At 53.0% G+C, this 12,121-nt stretch overlaps 1 protein-coding gene across 1 annotated transcript in view; it reads left to right on the forward strand.

Annotated features, from left to right (window-relative positions):
* POU2F2 (POU class 2 homeobox 2) overlaps window positions 1-12,121 on the forward strand; it is a 64,544-nt gene that overhangs the window by 18,278 nt on the left and 34,145 nt on the right. The window contains exon 3 of the mRNA XM_043992486.1: window positions 9,424-9,470. Coding sequence (XP_043848421.1) covers window positions 9,424-9,470 — 47 coding nt within the window. The remainder of the gene's footprint in view (window positions 1-9,423; window positions 9,471-12,121) is intronic.

Raw genomic sequence — 12,121 nt, forward strand, 5'->3', positions numbered from 1 at the left:
TCTGAGGTCCCTCTTTAGTCTGACATTCCATGTTCTAAGGTTCCCCCCACCCCAACATTCTGTGTTCTAGAGGCCCTTCCAGCCCCAGAAATTCTGTTTTATGTCCTAGGAGCCCTGCCCACTTTTAGTCTCTGGGATTCAGTCCCTGGGGCCCATCTCTTTCAGTCTTCTTGGTGGATCCACATCTTAGCCTTGTGGGGGTGAGTTTTGGTTCTGGAGAGAGCCAAGCCAGAGAAAGAAGGTGTTGGGTCTAGAACCAGAGGTAATTTGTTAGTCGTGAGAGAGGAGTTCCTTACATGGGTCAAGGTCACTTCCTCCAAGATTGATTCCCAAATTGTGGAATGTCAGCACTGGGATTGAGGCCCCATGCTGGGAGGGGCATTCCCTGATGTGAAGAACTCTTCACGGTGCTGGGGTTTGAGGTCTGGGATAGAAAATACAGATCATGCCACAGATGTCAAAGGAAGATGAGACAAGCAGAGCACAGTCATGTGCCCTTCTCGATTCTCACCTAGTTGTGTTTATTGAGATGCTCTTAGGGCCGTGGCTCTGTAATACAGATGTGGACCATGGCCCCCAGCCATGACCCTCGAGGTGGGGGGAAGTCTGGCATTGGGTTTGATTCATTCTGGGGAAGGAATAAGTCATGGGGGGGTGATTACAGATGTGCAATTTGTCTTCCGCCTATGGCAAGGGAGTCCCGTGTCATATTCAGGCTATGGCTGTGTTGGAGGGGGAGACTGGGGGATGGGGGTTGGGGGTTGGGAAGGGAAGCCTTCCAGATGTTGGCCAAAGGCATACAGGTGCCTGGGGCAATAGGTTGCAGCTGTATTGGCAAGGACACAGATGATAGGAGGGGTGGGCAGAGGGATGTGTGTGGGGGGATCTTCTTGAAGGATGTTGGAGTAGCCGAAGAGGCTTCCAGCCAGGGCCTTTCTGGGGATCCAGTCTCTTCTTCTAGCACTGGGAGAAATAGCCGGAGGGAGGCAGATGTGGATGGGCAGTGAGTGGTCCAGAGAACCATCTCGCTCCCTTCCCGATAAACACACCAGGGGCCCCCAGGGGGAAAGAATGTTCTCAGGAGACCAGTCTCTGGACAGGGATGGTCAGGGTACAGGCTCGGGGGCTCTCAGTGTCTCCCCTTGACTCTGTTTGGCAGGCTCCATCCACCCGTGTCTGGAGAGCCTGTTTGGTGGGGACAGCAGGGCTCCCCAGATCCTAGCTCATGGCCTGGACCCCAATCAAATGTGACTTGCCTTCCCATTGACCCCACTCACCTCATGTTCCTCTCTGTCTCTTTTCCTTCTCTCTTCCACAGTGCAGTGGGGAAATGCTGGATTTTCTGTTAAACATCCTGGGTTTGAATCCTAGCCCTGCTTCTTGGGTCACTGTGTGACCTTGGGCAAGCCTCAATTTCCTCATCGGCAAAACCAGGGTGACAGACTAAATGGGGACTGTGTAGGGTGTCCTACTAGGAAAGGCTGGGGTCTGTTGGGGAAGAGAGGGCTCATAGTAGGGCTTATGGGAGAGAGTGGAAGAGGGAAGGAGAAAGAGAGAAAGGAGGGGAGACAAAGAGTGAGGGGGGCAAAGGCAGAGAGAAACATGGAGAAAGAGAAAAAAAGGTCAGAGGAACAGAAACATAATGAAAGGGCGAGACAGACAGACAGAGACCTCTGTCTCAGACGGAGAGAGACAGAAACAGAGACAGAGACAGAAAGAGACAGAGACATAGAGACTAAGAAAAACAGGCAGAGATGAGGTTCAAAGTCAGAGATGAGAAATAGAGCAGATCAGTGAGAGACAAGATCAGAGAGATGAGACACAGGGAGATAGAAAGCAGAGACAGTGTCAGCTGGAGAGAGTTACAGAAAGAGAAAGAAAGATAGGGACAGAATCAGAAAGAAAGTCAGAGATGAAGAGTCAGAGAGATAAAGAGATGTAGAAAGATGGAAACAAAGTCAGAGACAATGAGAGACAGTGAGCGCTAAAGGCAGAGACGATATTAGCTGGAAAGTCAGAGATTCAGGAAGAGACAGAGACAAAGCCAGAGAGATACAGACAAGATGCAAAGAGACAGCGTCAGAAAGACAAGAAAGTAGAAGAAGATGGGCACAGGGTCAGAGAGACAGAGAGATAGAGACAGGGACAAGCAAAGAGAGTGTCAGAAAGAGACAGAAAGACATGGAGAAAGATAGGAACAGCAAGAGAGACGCTCAGAGACAGGGAGGGAGACAAATAGAAGGCGAATTACAGACAGAAAGTCACAGTGAGTGAGGGACAGACGGAGCCAGCAAGAGAGGGGAAGACTGAGCGATCGATGGAGAGGGAGTTTGAGCCAGAGGAAGAGGAAGACAGAAGCAGGAGGAGAAGGGGGGCCGGGGGGGCAGGCAGGGTGCCCCTGGGAAGTCTTGGTCCTGCCAAGGCCCTAACTCTGAAGTGCTAGGGTCTGGGCGAGTCCTGGGCAGGGTCCTCACTTTCCAGGGGTGAGTGTGTGGGGTGTTCTGTGTGTCTGTGGGGGGTGTCTCTGAGTGAGTCATGCACCCATCACAAGCATCTCTCGCCTGCCCCATCTTCAGTCAAGCTAGTCCCAGCAGCCCCTGGGTGGCCCCCTCTCTCTGTTCCTAGCTGGTCCTTCCACTCTTCACTCCCCTCTCCATCCCCCACCCCAGGCCACCTTCTTGGACTGGCTGAGGTGGCCTAGACTCCCGGGGCTCCAGGGAGGGGCTCAGATCTCTTACGACTTTTCCTCAGACACCTGAGGGGAAAGGTGCAACCCAGCCACACTTGAGGCTCTCCCCCTGACCTCCTCCTGTCTCTGGCTTCTCTCTATCCGCCTGCCTCTGCTCTAGCTGTTCTCTCTCTAGCTGCTCTGTCTCTGTCTCTGGTCCTGGCCAGGCTCCCTCTCTCCCTTGATTGCTTCCTTCCTCTGAATGTGTCTCACTCCATCTCTCCCCTGTCCCCGCCCCCCCTCCTTCCCTGCCCCTCTCTTTCTTTCTTTCTCTGTCCATTGGGTCTCTCTCCCCCTCCTTTTCTCCTTTTCCTCCCCTATCTCTTCAGTCCTTCAACTTGGCGCGCCTGTATCTTCCCTACCTTTCTCTCTCTCTTGTACTTGCTCTCCTCTCTCTCTCTGTCTCTGTCTCTCTTTGTCTCTATCTCTCTCTTTTGTCTTCTTTTTCCATCTCTTTTTCTATCTCTTATCTCTCTGTCTTGTTCCATTGTTCCTTCCCTCTCTTCTCTGTGTCCCTTCTTGTTTCTCATCTCCTACCATGTATCTGTCTCTGTTTCTTTCTGTCTCTGGCTGCCTCTGTATCTCCCTGTATCTCTCTCTTTCTTCAACTCCCCCCCCCCCTTCCCCTTGTCTCTCTGTGTCTCTCCCTGTGTCTCACACCCACCTCGGAAATAATTGCTTTTGTCTGGGCTGGACTGGACTCGTGCTGCTGGGGGGGGGGGGAGGGAAGAGGAGGGGGAGCGGGGGGCTCTGGGGGGGTTGGGAGGGACGGATGGAGGTCGCTTGGCGAATTTGCTCAGGCATTTGTCCGGGCAGAGGGTGTGTGTGTGTGTGTGTGTGCGCGCTGAGGCTGTCTGGGAGTGTGTGAGCATATGTGTGTGTCTCTATACACACACATGTGTATGTGGATGGGTGTGCAAGGGCCTGCCCAGAACAGGGACCACCAGAGTTTCTTAGAGCCTCTGCTGGATCTCTGTGTGTGTGTGTGTGTGTGTGTGTTCGCATACCATTATACCTATTCTTATACACATCCCATGGTCACTAAAACACATGCAGAAACACACATAGGCACTGACACGTACACAAGTACATGAAGAAACACACATGATCACCATGACATGAAACCACATGTCGTAACCACCCAGAACTACAGAAATGCATATGTGGCCCCTGAGACACACACCGACACCCCCCACATACACATACGGTCACTGAGAGACATACATAGAAATACACACAGTTTCTCACACATACACCACATCAAAACATGTATGGTCGCTGAAGACACGGAAGGACAGACAGGCACCCAGTCACACCCATCACAGAGGCATATGGGCACACACACATATACATGGAAACCCAGAGACACCTCAGTCACCGACCCACACCTGCTCACGCCTACGCACACCCGCATCCATGCTGCAGACAGACCATGGGGCCGCAGCCCTCCCTCACTCCCTTCCCCCACCAAGGACATAGCTGTCAGGGCCAACAAACATACACACGCACACATACACACACACATACACCACAAACCCAAACTCACAACCCAGGGAGAACCACACAGTAGGGCAGAGAGATACAGAGATGCCAGACAGACAGACACATGGAACATGGGGGGAAGGGCGGGGCAGGCTTGGTTCTTCAGCCTAACCCTAGGCTATCCGTCTCAGTTCCCCCCTCCCAAGAATATTTTCTATCACATGTTCTCTCTCTCTCTCTTTCTCTGTCTCAGACCTCTTCCCCACCCAACCCCAGGTTTATTTTCTCAATGCTCTCTTGTTTCCTCCCCACCCACCTCATGTTATCTCTGTCTCTCTATCTCTGCCGCCCCTTACCCCCAATCAGACTTATCTCTATTCCTAAGATCTCTGCTTGGGGATTCTGCCCTGTTCCCCCAACCCCCTGGGAGTGTCCTCATCTCAGATCAGGGTCCAGGCCTAGGCCACACTCACCGCCTCCTCCTGGCTGGGAGACCCCTGAGGTCCCTGGTGTCCTTCCAAGGGCCCAGCTCCAGCCTGGGGTGAAGGGGTCCAGTCTGGGAGAGGGGGCTGGTATCGGGGAGCCAGGGAGCAGAGCCCAAGATGCAGAGAAAGGCAGCCAGAGGCAGGGGCTTTATAAACCGGCTGTATTGATCCACCATGTCACAGCCCCGGTCGATAGCAGAGCTGGGAGAGAGAGAGAGAGAGAGAGAGAGAGAGAGAGAGAGAGAGAGAGAGAGAGAGAGAGAGAGAGAGAGAGAGAGAGAGAGAGGAGAGAAATGGAGACAGAGACAAGGAGGTTCAGAGAGGGGGAGAGACAGTGAGAACAGCAGATAGAGACACAGAGAAAGGGAAAGAGAAAGAGCATGAGAATAAAGAGACAGAGAAAAAGGAGTGAGACAACCAGAGACAGAGAGTCCAAGAAAGACAGAGGAAGAGACATAGACAGAGAGAGACAGAGAATCAGAGAAAGACAAAGAGGGAAAGATATATATATATATATGTATATGTATATTATATATATATATATATGTGTGTATATATAGAGAGACAGAGAGAAACATACAAAGGGAGAGACAGCGGGAGAGAGAGAATGACAGAGAGAAATAGAGACAGAGGGGGGAGAGACAGGGAGAACAGCAGACAGAGACACAGAGAGGGGAAAAGAGAGAGAGCACAAGAGAGAATAAAAAGATACAGAGAGAGAGAGAGAGAGAGACAAAGAAAGCCAGAGAGGAAAAGCATGGAGAGAGATAACCAGAGACAGAGACCAAGAGAGACATGGACAGAGAGAAACAAAGAGAAAAACAGAGAGTAAAACAAATATATAGAGATGGAGATGGGGGTGGAAGGAAAGAGACAGAGACAGAGAGTCAGAGAGACAGAGACAGAGAGTCAGAGAGTCAGAGAGACAGAGATAGAAACAAAGAGACAGACACAGACAGAAACATCTAGAGAGAGATAGAGAGTAAGAGACTTAAAGACAGATACAAAGAGAAACAAAGAGATTCAGAGAGGAAAAGACATATATGTGTACATATATGTGTATGTGTGTGTGTGTACACCTAGAGAGAGACAGAGTCGGAGAGACACAGAGGAAGAGACTGAAAGACAGAGACACAAAGAGAGACAAAGAGACAGAGAAGAAAAGACATATAAAATAGGTAGATATTTATAGAGAGAAACAGAGTCAGAGACAGATAGGAAGAAGCCAAGAGAAAAGGAATGACTGAGAGAGATAACAGTCAAGAAGGGAGGGAGCGAAGAAGCAGGTGAGGCTGTGGGGTTCTCCTTCCCCCTTTCTTGCTGCCCCCTCCCTCCTAACCCCGCAGCCTTCCCCGATTCTCTTACTCTCCATCCTTGCTCTGTTGGATGGGATTTGGGGGAAAAGCCTTCTTGTGCCCTTGCCTTCCCTGGGCAAGGGCTGGGGAAGAGCGCTTTGGGGGCAAGGTCTCAGACCCTCTCCCTGAGGGTGGCAGAAGTGAGATCCGGTCCTGTTGGGTCATCCTGTTCTGTGCCTTCAATGGGATGGCCTCGAGTGGTTTTAAGGACCATAGAATATGGATTCAGAGCTAGGAGAGATCGTAGAGGTCAGCTGGTCTTCAAGACCCTTGTTTTACATGGGAAGAGACCAAGGTAGAGTGGGGAAATGATGCGCGTCCTTGGGAGTGCTTCCCAGCAGGTCAAGATTGGAAGGGACCCCAGAGAACATTGAATGCAGGTGTCTTATTTGATACATGAGGGCAGGTGACTGGACTAGGATCCCACAGCCAGGAAGCAGAACAATAGTGTGAACCCTGGCTTCCTCACTTCACTCCCCTTCTCCTCTTGGGGAAGCTCTGCCTGCCTGCCTGCTAGTCTTACTTTCAACGGCTCTGGCTTCTCCAGGACTCTCTGTCCCATTCTCTGGCTCTCCATTTCTCCTGCGCTTCCTTTTTCACTATAAGCATCTCTTTCTCGTGTCTCTCTCATTCTGCCCTCTCTTCCCTTTCTCAGGGCTTTGTGCCCCTGTAAGTCACAGTCCCATCAGAGGACCGAGCACATGTCAGGCTGGCCTGGGCCGGTGCCTTCTTCTAGTGGGGGGTCATGTCGTTAATACAGGGTAGGTGTAGGTGGTGATCTGGAAGCCCCCTATCCCTAGCGAGAGCTGTGGGGTCTGGCCTTATTAAAGTAGGAGCAGAAACCCCCCAGCTTGGCCTGGGTCTGGGGTTTCCCTTTGAGGGCTGGTTTTTTCCTTCTCTGGGGTATTTCCTTTCTCCCCTTCACAGGGGTCACCAAAAGGGGTTGATGACACTTCGAGAAGGGGTGGGGAGTTCTTAGAAGGACACCCCAATCCTAACTTTTCTTAGGACCCTTCTCTTCTTTAAGGGGAAATGAAACAGGGAATGTCTGCTGTCTATCTCCATCCCTGGCCTGGCTTCATTGCAGGTCCAGCCCAGGCCTCCCCCAAGCCTGGTCCCAGCCCCCAGCCTCAGCTCCCTTTGTTACTAGAGGGGGAGGGGACTTGCCAGTGGAGGGGCCTCATCCTGACCCCCGACCCCTCTCCCCCTCCCACCTCCCCCCGGGGCTCAGGGGGGTGGGCCCACGGACTCCTTGCCTGGGTCCCCTGGGGCCCGCCAGCCCAGTGACGTGATGGACAGCTCTGACCATCGGCCAAATGGTCCAGGGAGTGAGCCAGGGGCCGGGGAGGGGGAGGGGAGGCGACTCTGAACAGTAAACCAGGGGGGACATAGGGGTGTGTATGGTGGGGAGGGGAGTGAGGACTAGGGTTAGCTCAAGGGAGCAAAAAAGAGTGTTTGGGGACAGATGACCGTGGGGTTAGCGGCAGGCTGGGGGGACCATCTGGTTGTGAGAGGAGGGTTTGGGAGAACAACTCTGGGAAAAAGCGTGGGATGGATTGAAGAGAGACAGGGACAGGTGTAGGAGGCAGGGGGTAAATCCTGGCATGTGCAGAGGTCTGGGGAGACCCTCTAGTGGGGGGTTGTGTTAGTAGGGTCAAGGGAAAGGATTGTTTCAAGGGCAGAGATTTGGGGAGATTCCCTGGTTGGAAGTGTCAGGGGGACAAAGAAAATGGGAAGGGATGGGTAAGAGTCCCCTCAGACCCGGATCCCGGGCTGGGCACAGGCCCCAGTCCTGCAGTGCCCATCCCTTCCTTGGGCTAGCGGGTGCACTCTGAGTCTTCAGCCCATCTACCTGCCCCTGTCCCCAGCCTTCAGCCTGACCAATGCAGGGAGTTTCAGAAGGGGGGGGGGGAAGATTCCCTGGCGCGGGAGAAGCCGGGGGAAAAAATATAATGGGAAGTAAGCTGCCGAGGCTGGCTGAGAGAGAAAGGGCAACAGCCAGCAAGGGGGGGGCGCAGGGGGGCAGGCGGCTGTGGCCAGGCTCTGAGGAGGCCTGGCCGGCTCTCACACCGAGCCCTCCGCGTCCCCCCTGCCGGCCCCCTCCAGCCGCGATCGATCCAGTTTCTTGGCAATAAAGCATTTTTATTGTCAACTGCCCTGAATGCTAAATGTGAGGCCTGGTCCTTCTCCTCCCCCCCACCCCCACTTTACTGGCCCCCCCTGCTTCTCAGCCATCCGCCTCCCCCCCAGCAGCCCTCAATATCAGCTCCGTCCATCACCCAGCCCTCCCTCCCCCTCCCCCTCCCCCTCCTCCTCCTCTCTTCCAGTCCCTGTATCTTGGATAAGCTACCCAAGGCTCCCCTACACCCATAGCTGGCCAAAGACCTCATGGGCCCTGGGGCTACCACCTGACTGGTCATTTTCCCCTTATTGCCCCACAAAGTCACCTCTATCCATCACACAGGCTTCCTCCTCCTAGCTCCCTTCTCCTGGATTGCGTATTCTGCATCTGCTGCTCCCCATAGCCATGGCTGACTCAAGGACTCCCAGACTCTGAGGTTCTCACCTCCCTATGCCCATGGGTAGCCCAAGACCTTCCAGCCCTGGGACCCTCCTAGCATCGGCTCCTTTCATCACTCATTCTTCCTCCTCCTCTCTCCTAATCTGTGTTCAAATAAGCTACCTAGGTACCCCCTCCCCCACAGTTGGCCTGCTGCACTCCAGAGATCGGGGACTCTGGCCTGGCTGGTAATTCCCTCCCCCCCTCCCCCCCTCCCCGCTCCAGCCATGGTCCACAACAGCATCTTCATCCATCAGCCGGGCTCCTTTCTTTTCTATCCCAGCCTTGATGACCTCGATAAGTCATGTAGGTGTCCCTATGCCCACAGACTCCAGAGACTTGGGGCTCTGGGTTTGGCCCCCAGATACCAGCCCGGTTTGTTAACCAGGCCTTCTCTCCTTCCTTCTCCCCCTTGTTCCCCATGTTCTCGATAAATTACCCCACCCGGGCTCCCAGAGCCAGTTTGCTGGAATGGAGGGATCTGGGACTGTTCCGTGCCTGAACGTTCTCTTTTTACTTAGAGAGGCAGCCCGGGCTCTGAGCACAATAGTCCTGGGTTCCAATCCCTGCTCAGGCACTTACTTGCGGTGTGATGGTGAGGATATTCCTTTATTCTCTCTGAGCCTCAGTTTCCTCATCTATAAAATGAGAGGGTTCAGTTTGAGGGCCTGCGAGGTCCTTCCAGCTCCCAGTCTATGACCCTGTGGTCCCGCTCCGGTCCCTGAGGTCCTGAACTCCCCACTGTGTCCCCACCCCCAATATCAGCTGTATTTGTTACCTATCTTCCTCCTCCTCTTCCTCCTTATATTCCAGGGCCCTGGGGCTGTCACCTGGATTCCCTGGCTTCCTGCACGTCTCAGGTAAAATCCCACTCTCTGCAAGGGGCCTTTCCCAATCCCCCTAATGCTAGCCAGTGCCTCCCCTCACTGGGGACCCCCGAGGTTGCCTTTCCATAGCTTGTACTTCCTCCTTTGCATGCTCTCCCCTCCACCGCACCCCCTCAGACTGTGAGCTCCTTTGGCCCTTTTTTGTGTCCGTACTGCTCTGCACACAGCAAGCACTTCATAAATGGGCCTTTCACTCCCTCCTCCTCTTTCCCACTCCCCACAGCTTCCCCTTCCCCATCCTGCAGGTTCCTGAGAAAAAGGCAGTGGGGCCATCAAAGAGGGACTCTTGGGGACCAGGAAGGTGGTTTGGGAAAGAGGGATGGGCTGAGAGGTGGGAGGACAAGGGCTCAGACAGGACCCAGGAGAGCACTGACCAAGGAGGCAAGAAGTGCCGAGGAGGGGAACCCAAGGCAGTGTTTCTGTGGCCAGTGCTGAGCCCCCTCCCCCAACACACTGTTCTCCTTTGCCCATGCCCCTCCTTGTGGCCCGAATACTCCTCCTTTGGGTTTTCCATTCCTTTGTGCCCTGAAGCTCTGTTCTCTGTCTCCCCTGATTTGGATGTTGTTGTCCCCTCAACTCCCCGTCCATCCCTGTCTCTCATTGGGAGCTATCCATTCTAGCTACTCCCATAACCCTGCCTTTATCTCTATGTTCTGGATTGAGAGGGTGGCTGGATTCTAGTTCTGAGCCTGCCAGAACCATGTGACCTTGGACAAACACCTGCCCCATTCAGGATTCCAGGGGCCTATTCTGTCAAACGAGGGGCTGGATTTGATTAAGCCTAAGATCCCTTCTGGCCAGGACATTCCCATGTTTTAAGGCCTCTCCCAGCTCTGACATGCCCTGTTCTAAGGTTCCTTCTAGCTCTGACAATCTCTTTCTAAATTCCCTTCTGGGGCAGACATTCCCTGTTCTAAGGGCCCTCCCAGTCCTGCCATTCCCTGTTCTAAGGGCCTTCCTAGTCCCAACATTCCCTGTTCTAAGGGTCCTCCCAGCTCTGCCATTCCCTGTTCTAAGGGTCCTCCCAGCTCTGCCATTCCCTGTTCTAAGGGCCCTCCTAGTCCTGCCATTCCCTGTTCTAAGGGTCCTCCCAGCTCTGCCATTCCCTGTTCTAAGGGCCCTCCCAGCTCTGCCATTTCCTGTTCTAAAGGCCCTCCCAGCTCTGACAATCTCTAAATTCTCTTCCAGGGCAGACATCCCCTTTTCTAAGGGCCCTCCTAGTCCTGACATTCCCTGTTCTAAGGGTCCTCCCAGCTCTGACACCAAACAGAGCTGGAGCTGGGCAGAGGGACTAGCCCAGGGTTTCAGCTGGGACTGGAAGGTTTTCTGCCTTGCACACTGGTACTTCTACCATGACCAGAACCTTCAGAGTGTGCTGGGTCCAGTGTTCTGGTGGGGCCTTTCTCACTGTGGGCAGCCTTCCTACTCCCTTGGCTTCTCTGTCCTGGAAGCCTGTCCAAGGGAGTGAGTGGTAACTGTGGTGTGGGCTCTGTGCCGGGGGAGCCAGGCACCTCTGACCAAGGTGCTGAAATGCTGTCTTTCCTAAGAGTGTGATTTTCATTCTGGGATATTGTTCAGTCTAAGAGGCTGGGATTTCTAAGATGTGTGTGTGTGTGTGTGTGTGTGTTCACGTGTGTGTGATTATCTGTTTTGACCTCCTAACTTCCCATCCTCCTGCCCCATATCATGTCACTGATGTTCCTCATCTTCATCCCCAAGCCCAGCTTCCTTATTCTCTCCTGGCCATACTGTTCTTTACTTCCTCAATGGCCACCTAGCTGCTGTTTGTCTGCCCCTCCCTTCCCTCCTACCTGGGGTCCCTGTATTCCTTTGCTTGCAACCTGGCTCAGTCCTCAGGCCTTCATCAGAAATTCTCCTTGACTCCCTTTAGCAGATAGAATTCTGTCCCCACACCTCCTTAGAAGCCTGGCCTCAGCCTTCCTCCCCAGTTTCGGTGCTCTGGGAGGGAGAGGAGGGCATTATTCTCTTTCTTTCCCAGACAATCCCCACATGCCTCAAGCTCACAGGATCACATGTCTGCAACTGAAGGGATGGTTTTGGGGGGGGATGGAGTCCCACCCCCTCATTTTATTTTTTCTAATGTAATTTTTTTCCAATGAACAAAAATCTATTTTCTCTCCTTCCCACTGTAATAAATATGCCAAGTCAAGCAAAACAAATTACTGCATTGGACATGTCCCCAAAACAGATGTCTCAGCCTGCACCCTAAGTCTATCACTTTTCTGTCAGTAAATGCAATTCTCCCATTTTAAAGATGAGCAGGTTACAGTCCACCCCCCTCATTTACAGATGTGAATAGCTAGGCCTAGCAGTCAGTGACTTGCCCAAGGTCACACAGACAGTCAGAGGCAAATATAGGATTTTAACTCAGGACCTATAATTCCAAATGTAGCCCCATTTTCACACCATCATGTTCCCCCATCAGTCATAGATGTAGAGTTAGTAGGAATCTAGGCTGCCACCTAGCCCAACCCAGATTTCACAGAGGAGGAAGCTACAGGCAAGAGAAGGCAAGAATATTACAGGTAATTAATTAGGTAAGATTAAAAAACTTCTCTGATCCGAAATTCCCTCCTTCTCCTATTGCACCCTGTTGCTTCCTC

Source organism: Dromiciops gliroides, chromosome 3 (genome assembly GCF_019393635.1).
Source record: "Dromiciops gliroides isolate mDroGli1 chromosome 3, mDroGli1.pri, whole genome shotgun sequence".
Lineage (NCBI taxonomy): Eukaryota > Metazoa > Chordata > Mammalia > Microbiotheria > Microbiotheriidae > Dromiciops > Dromiciops gliroides.